Below are 10,266 nucleotides of genomic sequence, written 5' to 3' on the forward strand. Positions count from 1 at the left end.
TAGACGTTAGGATAGCCCCTTCTGTGATCTCTTTTAAGTCACTTTTAAAAACGCACTTGTTTTCTTTGGCCTATAATTAAGGTTGTTTATGTATGTGTATCTTTGTATATACATATATCTATATGTATATGTGTGTGTGTGTATGTTTATATGTCCTTTCTGTTGTTTATTTTTGATAACTCTATGATTGCTTGTGCTTCTCCCGTTCTAAGCTGTTCTTATCTTTGCTGTACTGTTCTATGATGTGCTGCTATGCATGGTGTTAGTGTCTTTTAATTTTGTTGTTCTGTAAAGCACTTTGGTCAGTCATTGGCTGCTATAAAATGTGCTATATAAATAAAATGAACTTGAACTTGAACTTAGGAAAGTCAATGAGTGTGGACCAAAAAGTCTGAAGGCACATTCATTAATATACTTAAGACTCCCAGCAAAGAGATGAACAATCCTACTATAAAAAGGAGACAAAAAAAATACAAGTTTCCACTTTTGTCGTTTATTGTGAAAAAGTTGCAAAATGGAGTCATCTTTTCAATCTGGAATTTATTTTACAACCCAAACAGCTATTTCTGCAGATTAGATCATGTTCTTGTATCCACGAAGCATGCTAATGTCACACCAAGGACATTATCATAATCATCATTATTGCTAGAAGTAATTTGCTAAAAAGACTTATAATAAAACATACTAATATGCTCCTCTCTCTGCATTGCTAACTTCCATGGTAACAAGGATTAGTATTGCCAGATCTGTCTAACTGTGCATTCACAGTGTGCATGTCAATCCCTGTTTAGGCGGTATCATCACAATGGAGGATCTGAAGGATTATGTGCCTGTCTTGGATGAATATCCTTTAAGGGTGAATGTGGGGGAGTACACCATGGCTGTTCCCAATGCCCCCGCTAGCGGCCCTGTGCTCTCGCTGATATTAAACATCTTGAATGGTAAGCCTTGATACTTCGTCCAAAAATCACCCTGAGTGGGAGAGATGTGCTTTAATGTGAGTGGCTTTCACTTTGCTAGTCACTCTCTCAGAAAGGACTCCACTGAGCAGCATACTGATCTACTGTACACTAAAGCTGCTCTTAAAATAAAGAGCTTTGTTGACTTAAAGTTACCTTAAAGTTACGTAAGACTTGACATCTCGAAGTAAGCCTATTTTCCCAAACAAGATCCATGTAGATCTGCATTTTACAACACAGTAACAGTAACACATATATCATATAACATGATATATGACTGCAATATATATCATTTATACTGTAAACGAACAATGTGCAAGTACTGTTCACAATGTTGGACTGTCTTCATCAAAGAACCACCAGCTTCTGTCTAACAGTCAATGGTGGTGTCTTTTAACCATGCACAATCTTTCCCCAACTTCAAAGGGGCAACATCGTAGATTTTTATTAGCTTAAGGTTGAAGTAATCCATGCTTGTTACATGGTAACGTTACATTGACTGCATTTAGTCGACGCAATACATCAGCATCCTCCTCAGAATAACTCAGTCATCATGAACATATTGTAAAATAATAGAATTCTGAGGTTTTGTTATAACATTTACACACACATCAGTACAATGATTAGTCTCTAGAAATGTGTTTCCCTCATTTTATACCATTTTCTTTGATTGGGTGCATGTGATTTTTGCATGTCCCACCAGCTGTTCTGCTATGTTCAGTGAGTGTAATAAGTGTTTAATTACACAAAATTAAAATAGTATTTCTATGTAGTTATGGTCTTTCACAAGTTTGTTAATAAAACAAGATTTTACTTTGATAATTTTTTAATTTTCATTATAATATAAAACATTTTGTACGTGTCTCTGAAATTGCTGTCCACCCTGTCATTGTGATGTAACTGCCACTTTAAGAAACAGGCCGATGTATTTAGTGACATCACCACCAACAATTTGGAGGTTATAAGAAACGGCTGAAGTAAAGAACATTTCTACACTTCTATTTCCAAATTTTGTTTGTAGTTGGATGTTGTCAAGCTTATCATGTCCACCCTGTTATAGAGAAATATTAATAAATAGAAAAACATTTTAGAAATTCGACATATATTTGCTAAACAGTCCACATACACCTTCAAAATGGATCACTTTGCTGCAAAGCAAAGCCCACCGGCAAATGCCCGGGGGCCCGTGTAACGTAAATTATTTATCTGTTTTATTATTTAACTGTTTTTAAAAAATGGGCCAACGATCGGCCCGTAAAGCATGGACAGAGGCCCATTGGGTAATTTTCTATACTGACATTGGGCTGGCCCAATCACATCTCTTACTAGCCCCCACCACCTCTGCTCTCTGGTTGTTGCGTTACGGGCCACAAAAAAACATTCTTCAGAGAGGGCCACCAAATGAGCGAAATAGGCCTAACAGATATGTTTGATACCGGGGCTGCAGTAGCTTCAACCCTGCGTAGTGCAGGCACAGACACTTGAAGGAGTAAAAGAGCTGTGGTGGCCACTGCCAGGCAGAAGAGGAGGCACGTGATAGCGAAACAGAGTGACAAAGTGACCGTGATGGGCTGAGTGAGAGAGAGAGAGCAGGAAGAGAGTGGAGGTGAAGCGATAAGCATGGAGTAGCTCAACCTGTAGTGAGGGAGCAGGGAGTGAGGGTCATTTACACTTGGGACGCTGAGGACATGTAGCCACCACTTTTTGAAAGCATTTGTTAAGCAAAAAATAATAATAAGCTACTGATTACAGCATTATATTTTTACATTGTGAATTGTCTCCTGCCACCTGAATTTTGTCCCTACCTTTATAAAAATGAAGACATTTCCACCACAAATTGGTGCAGAAAATGTCTCCAGAATGCAGGAATTTAAGTGTTTAATGCTCAGAATCTTCTGGGGGAGGACCCACAGACCCCCCTATTCAATCTTTAAACTATAAATATTTTTTCTAAATAGTCGGTCTATTAAAATATATTCTTGTCTTTTAGTCATGGACACCAATCGTGTGCAATGTCACTTCTCAGTGTTTCATCACACCCCTAATCTGAGCCCCTAAATCAGGTGTGTCAAACTCATTTTCACCAAGGGCCACATAAGCATTACAGTTACCCTCAAAGGGCCAGTTGCAACTGTAAAACTGTATAAACGTAACAACTCCTTAACATATTGTTCAATAACTGTCTCTTTATTTGATTATGTATTCAAGTTAAGGACATTTATCAGATGTAAAAATAAAATAAAATGTCTATTATTATAACATAATAAATGAATTTACAAGATTTAAAAAGATCAAACATTTCAAGTAAATAACAAAGACAAATATCATCAAACAAAAGCTTTTAAAGTAACTTTTCACTTTTTCACTGTCCAGAGGTGCAGAATGGTAAAACAAATAATTGTGAGCTGCTAATAACATGGGACAGATGTGACATTTGATAAAACAAATAGTCCAGCTGCACACAGCCTTGCAGAGGGCATACATCCAACTAATGACAGATAGTTTGATTACCTGGAAAAATGCAGACATATAGGCTACTAGCCGAAGCCTAGTTCACACAACACGATTTTTAGCCCGATTTGCCACTAGGAGAGCTCGGCAACCATCAGGCTGTGATCGGGGGTAAATCAGCCGTTGATCTGTGGTCGCCAGTCGTTTTTTGTGAACTACTCAACATCAAAACGGCTCCCTGACACATTTCTGACATGTCGCCGACGTCAGCCAGATATCTAGCACGCCAAATATCTGGTGGAGTCGGCCGACTAGACATCCACATCCAGCCAATGAGAGCAGGCAGCTGGCAGAGCAGGCGGCTACTTTTTCACCGCAAAATACATTTTACTCCCCTCCAGCTCTCTCTGTAGCTCAGACAATCCCTGCTACCTGCATGTGTTACATCTTTCGGCCAATGCTGAAAGTCGAGTAGTCTGCACAAGCCTTAACTAACGTTGATCCTTCATCACTTATACTGCCTCATAACACAAAAGACATAGGCCTAGGCTACCGGTTTTTCTCCTTGAAGCACAAACATATATTCACTTTCCCACCATTCATAAAATTGCCTTCCTTCTGCATCAATTTTTCTCCTCTTGGACATTTAGGGATTGTTTGTATACATTTCTCACCTCCACTTGTCGGAAAATTATCACAATGTAGTGGCAGGATGCCGTCACTTCTCGGCTCCCCGCCGGATTCGGCCCGCAGGCCTTGAGTTTGACACATGTGCCCTAAATGGAACGATGGTGTGTTTGGTGGGCTGCCTTGGCCAAAAATATCAGTGTAGTTATCCTGATTTCTTCTTAAAGCAACATTATTTAGTATTTTTGTCTTAAAACAACAGCTTCAAAATCATTTTGATGGTATACTGACCTGTAATAGGAAGAATGACATCTCTGTCATTACCACTCTGGGCCCGGGGCGCCTGATATAGTGCTATGTAACATTAAAATCTTTCATGACAGCAGCTTAATGCTTCACCACGTCACACTCATCAAAATGACTCTTTAATGAAGCTAGTTTTAAGAAGAATCAAAGAGTATAGCATGTACAATGTAAACTTGCTTCTTTGGAAGAAGCCAGTTTGGTATGTATGGGTATCATGCCAGAGGCTGCAAAGAGACCAAAGATGTTGTCAGAGGAAGTGAGGAAGAGAGAGAGACCGAAGAAGAGTAAATATCGTACAGGCTTTTACTCGCTGGTGTGAGCCAAAAGAGCTGAAAAGATGCAAGACAGGCTGGCCTTCTTGCTGTTCGACTAATAAGTAATAACTTATTTGCTGGCTTGCTAGGTCTTGGTTTTTGTAAAGCTTATTTACAAGAAAGCGAATAAGCACATTTCCCAAAATGTCGAGCTATTCCTTTGACGTGACATACATATGAATGTAACTGTCATGTGGGTTTTGGAAGACAGTGTTGTATAGGAATGAAAACTCTTGGATTGTTGATCTGTTACTCGAACAGTAACAGATGCCTCACAAAGTCAGAAAGCAATAAACTACTGAAACAGTTTCAGGTTTAACTGAGGGAGTCTGTAACCCTGACAGATTAGCTTTTGTTTGAATGCAGCAATTAAGATCTAATGATCATTGCTGTCTGTGTCTTCACACCAAAGAGGTTCACAGTCTTAAAGTTCATGAATATGTTGCTAATCGAGTCATTGCTACCTTGGTCTATCTTCATTTTCATCAGATAATCCTATATAATTTAGGTGTACTCCATCATATGTCTGATTTTACCATGTGTTGGCTGGTCATTGCAAAAAATCCAAACTGTCTGTGTTGAAGACACTGCCTCTCTGCTACTTTTCACTACAGTGTCTTCCTCTGAGATTAGATGAGAAACATCCTTCCGAAGTAATGAATCTCTCTCAACGTTTCCTCTTCTGACCACCCACTTGCGGCCCACAGTGTCACACACTAACACTAATCTCACCAATTTACCTCTAAGTGGACACAGTCAAGTGGTGGCCCAGAAGTTTCATCCTGCTGATGTACCGTGACTCCTGCCTCTGTCCGACAGCTGAAACCCATCAAACCAATACTCTTCGGTTCCCTCAGACTTCCTCCTGTTCCCCTCTGTTGCTGTCAGCTCAGGCTAATACCCATGGTCTGGTCACAGCAGCTTTTAGACGAAACAAAAACACAGGAACAGACTGGGTCAAGTCCATTTTAGCTGTCTCCTTTCCTATCTTTAAACCTGGACACCCAACTGAATAAAGACAGATGGGTGAGGCTGTGGTACTTCTTCTTCTTACTTCCTCTACTTCTTCTGTGGCTGCTTATCACACCAAGTTACTGATTGTTATATTTTCCACAGGGTACAACTTCACCCCAGATAGTATGGCAAGCACTGAGAAAAAGATCCTAACCTACCATCGCATCGTGGAGGCTTATCGTTTTGCTTATGCAAAAAGGACCCTACTTGGAGATCCGAAGTTTCTCAACATCACAGATGTAAGGTTGTGGTCTCTGCTTAAAATGATTATACTGTTAAAGGGTCTGTTTTACATTCTGGGGAATAGCACTATATTTATGCTACCTATCCAGAGGCTGCAGATGCTCCTGTTGAAAGTAGGGAACAAAAAAAACCTCTCCAAAGCTAAAGGCCTAATACTTTGTACTTGTCCTTTAAAACTTTTGAAAGAGGGTGGCAGCATGCTTCAAGTGATGTGCCAAAGACTGGCATTTTCAAATTGTACACCTAGTGGCTTTTCACTTTGCTTCAAGAGTAACTTAAAACAAGGCCGAAGGGCAGTGTTTGGGCACCTCTGGTTAAAAGTTTCAACCCTGTTTCACCTTCGACCACACCTAGCTTAACTGATGGGTGTGGTTGGTCTGAAATGTGCCCTGTAACCACACCTAACGGTGACATTTACATTTACACTTATTAATTTAGCTGACGCTTTTATCCAAAGCGACTTACAATTGCTATACATGTCAGAGGTCGCATGCCTCTGGAGCAACTAGGGGTTAAGTGTCTTAGAGTACACCTGTACATACTGCAGCATGGTGAGACATTAAATCACTGGTGGTCAGCAAAAACAAGACTTTCGGGGAGTGTAAAGTTACTCTTCAAGGTAAATGTTAACTCACTGTTGACCCCAGAGTGGTGTGAATGCCTAAAATACAACTACAAAAAGTTCAATCATGCTTTAGAGCAAGGAAACCAATAAAATACCTTGTCATGGAAACTTTTTTCAGTTATGTTGAGTATCAACATTTTCCAACTTGGCAGATTTGTTATCAACCATGTTTACTCATTATGATGATAAAAAACTAATCTAGGTGGTATTATGTTTCTCACAAATGTGTTTGCTGTTTCAATTTTGTAGTATATCAATATAATTTATAGGATACTTGTTTGGCATATATGTATTCATATCACATGCTGGATAGCTTACACTGTGATAAAGAATAATGTGATGTTTCCACCTGATATGTAAGGACTTTGTAGAGTAAATACCCAAATCATAACATGTAGCATAGTTCAACAAACCATCTTTGGAGACATCTGTGAATGTCTGCTATTTTATCCCTTAGACAAGAAAGACTTGGGCTTAGCTAGGCAACTTCCAGACTACACAGAGAGACATAATTAAAAGCAAGGAAGAATTTGCCTGTCTTGGATTTTTTTTCATGTCCCACTTTGTCTTACACAGCTCATCCAGAACATGACTTCAAGTTACTATGCTGCTGGCCTACGTGAAAAGATCACAGATGACACCACACATCATATCAACTACTACGAGCCAGAGTTTTACCTGCCTGAAAACTATGGGACTGCACACATCTCCGTAGTAGCAGAAGATGGAAGTGCTGTGGCCGCCACCAGCACCATCAACCAATAGTATGACCTCCTAACTGACCAAGACTTTTACCTATGTTGTACCAAAAAACTCCCATGATATCTTACTGGTTAACATTTTCCTGCAGTTTTGGCTCCAAAGTCATGTCAAGATCGACAGGGATACTTCTTAATGATGAGATGGACGACTTCAGCTCCCCGCTTATCACAAACGGCTTTGGAGTGCCTCCTTCACCAAACAACTTCATCAGGCCAGGTTAGATTAATACCCCCCCCACCCCCCCCTCAAAAGCAGTAAAATTGTAATATAGATTGGATGTTCAACATTAGGCTGAAGAATAGCAATCTTAATGATAAAGTCATGCAGAATGTGACCTGTCCTTGATTCTGTACATTATGTTTTTTGTGCATTACCACTAAAAATATAGAGTTGATCAAATGTCTTCACTAACTTTTGGAAGGTTACATCTTTTGTTGTTTTACTGCATTGAGCCAACATAGATTTAATGTGTGGGTTCTTTTTACATTTTGAAAGTGGAAACAGATCTCTACAAAGTGAATATAAATCCATTAAATCTTGTTTGATTCAGTGTTGACACAATAGAATATAAAAACTTCCAAAGGGCGTGAATACATTTTACAGGGACTGCAAAGGACATTGTTTCATTCTACTGCTCTGTTAACTTAAAACTACTATTAAATTCTGTTAAAAGGAAAAAGGCCAATGTCTTCTATGTGCCCAGCCATCCTCCTTGACAAAAACAACAAAGTTAAGATGGTGGTCGGAGGCTCGGGAGGTACAAAAATCACTACTTCTGTCGCTCAGGTAAGACACAAGCCATGGTCAGATGCTGATACTGCTGTTGGAACCTTTTAAAGTATTTTTTAAATTAATGTATTATGTACTATGGCTAAGAACTGTAATTGGTAATCTCTTGGCGGAAATGTTGGCTGTTTTGTAGGTGATTCTGAATGCACTGTTCTTCAACTACGATCTGAATAAAGCCGTGTCAGATCCAAGGATCCACAACCAGCTGAGTCCCAACATCACTGTAGCAGAGCCTGGCTTTGACAAAGTGAGTGTCACAAATTAGTAAACAATACTGATATTTGTGACTAATAGCATGGTGTTGTGGCTTGTAGGGAGATAGTCCTTCACCCAAAAGCCCAGCTAACACTGAGCCCTTATACCTGAGTCATGACCAGGACTGGGGACACTGTTCATTAGATTTATACTCAGGGATGAGTATAATGTAAAAAGGCCTTTGATAACAAAATGAAAGCAAGGCTGGTTCATTATAGGATGTATTAAAAGAGGTTGTTTATCTTTTACATATACTATTGAGGGAAATAAATAGAAAAGGATCCACACCTCCTTGCAGGCTACATGTGGTAAAGATCCTCTAAATAATACTCTTTCCTACACTTGGAAACTATAGATCTAAACCTAGATTTGATCAATTCACTGGGATGTAAAATAATGTGATGCTCCAAAAAGCATTAATAATGATCTTATGATATGATTTTTGTTTCCACCAAACTAAAATTCTTGTTTATACCTGTTAGCAATGCTACAGTATACAGTTGTTTTGATGTTACCACTCGACCGAGCATGATCTTGGCATCACATTGATCGAGATATCAGTGACTGCATCAAAGCCACTTGAAAGCATGTGTCCCATCTTAGTAATTTATAAATTTCTGCAATTCTTCCATAATTTTTTATGCTGTTGGTCTTTGAACCTACAGTGACCTTAATACATTGTCATAGATAAAGCATTTTATAAGCAAACACAGCATTGTTCATATATGCTCCTGTTCACAGAACGTCCTGGATGGTTTGGCATTAAAGAACCACGAGACAGAGTTCCTCAAATCAACAGGAGCTGTGGTGCAGGCGGTGGTACGCCATGATGACGGACTCCATGCTCAGTCTGATCCTCGCAAGTGGGCGTACGCTGCAGGGTACTGAGGTCATAAATACACCTCTGATTATGCAGAGAGACTGTAGCTGTGTAATCCTTGACACCAGTGGTATGAGATTGGAGACTTAATAAAGAACCAGGAACCATCGTCAGCTATCTGGGGAACCAATTGTTCTGTCAGTAAGTTTGAATAACGTTCATGTACTTCATAACACACAACTCAGATAACAGAGCATTGACTTGTTGCTCCCTTGAAAGTGCCTCACTCTGAAATTAATTGTGAATATTGACTCTACAATGCATTTACATGTCACATCATCATCATTTCATGTAATTAAGAAATTCACAATATTTTACCATCATTCTCGGCTTATAAGGTTGAAATTGAAAAAGGATATCAGACCTGGAAATGTTAAAATTGTCAAACAGTCATAAATGTGTACATTCCTACCAATTTATGAACCACATTTGTAAATCATTAGCACTGCAGAGCTGTTTCCTGTTGCTGTTGTTGTCCAATAAAGATATGATATGTGATGACTACGGTAATAACTAACGATTGAACTCTTGGTTAAGGAAATATCCACTGAAATAAATCAACAAAAACTAAACGGAGGCCTCAAATATAATTTTTTCAGTCATTTAAAAAAAAAAAAAAGATATTTTACCAGGACTGCTCATATGAGGTGGCATCAAACAGAGTAAGCACAGGCAGGAGCTGCTATTAAAATAAAGGACTGTTACACCTGAGGGACAAGCAGTCCTACTTAATAATAACTTACAGTAATTTCCCACAACCCACAGTGCAATGGCAATTAATGACCCCACAACAATGGTACAGCTGTTTCTGCTCACTGTCACAGTTGGGACTCAGGGCTCTTCTCTCAGCTGGAATGTAAATGGTATTACATAATTACTGAAATGTATGAAAGTGTTAAATTATAATGCCTTCATTAATGTTTGGCTGCAGATGACTTGTTCGGATTTGACTGTGTTATAATTATTAACTTTTTTTTTTGTCATACAACAATTCTTACTAGACATGTATTTATTAAAGAATTAAAATGAAGGGCAATCTCA

General features: G+C 39.0%; 1 protein-coding gene across 2 annotated transcripts in view; it reads left to right on the plus strand.

Annotated features, from left to right (window-relative positions):
- Positions 1 to 9,797, plus strand: part of ggt1b (gamma-glutamyltransferase 1b) — a 22,750-nt gene extending 12,953 nt beyond the window's left edge. For both annotated transcript variants that reach the window (XM_046066161.1, XM_046066160.1), the window contains 7 exons: positions 792 to 941; positions 5,774 to 5,910; positions 7,116 to 7,303; positions 7,390 to 7,517; positions 7,975 to 8,087; positions 8,224 to 8,337; positions 9,087 to 9,797. In XM_046066161.1, coding sequence (XP_045922117.1) covers positions 792 to 941; positions 5,774 to 5,910; positions 7,116 to 7,303; positions 7,390 to 7,517; positions 7,975 to 8,087; positions 8,224 to 8,337; positions 9,087 to 9,233 — 977 coding nt within the window. In that variant the 3' untranslated portion in view covers positions 9,234 to 9,797. The remainder of the gene's footprint in view (positions 1 to 791; positions 942 to 5,773; positions 5,911 to 7,115; positions 7,304 to 7,389; positions 7,518 to 7,974; positions 8,088 to 8,223; positions 8,338 to 9,086) is intronic.
- The last annotated feature ends 469 nt before the right edge of the window (positions 9,798 to 10,266 follow it).

This window comes from Micropterus dolomieu, linkage group LG13, assembly GCF_021292245.1.
Source record: "Micropterus dolomieu isolate WLL.071019.BEF.003 ecotype Adirondacks linkage group LG13, ASM2129224v1, whole genome shotgun sequence".
Classification (NCBI taxonomy): Eukaryota; Metazoa; Chordata; class Actinopteri; order Centrarchiformes; family Centrarchidae; genus Micropterus; species Micropterus dolomieu.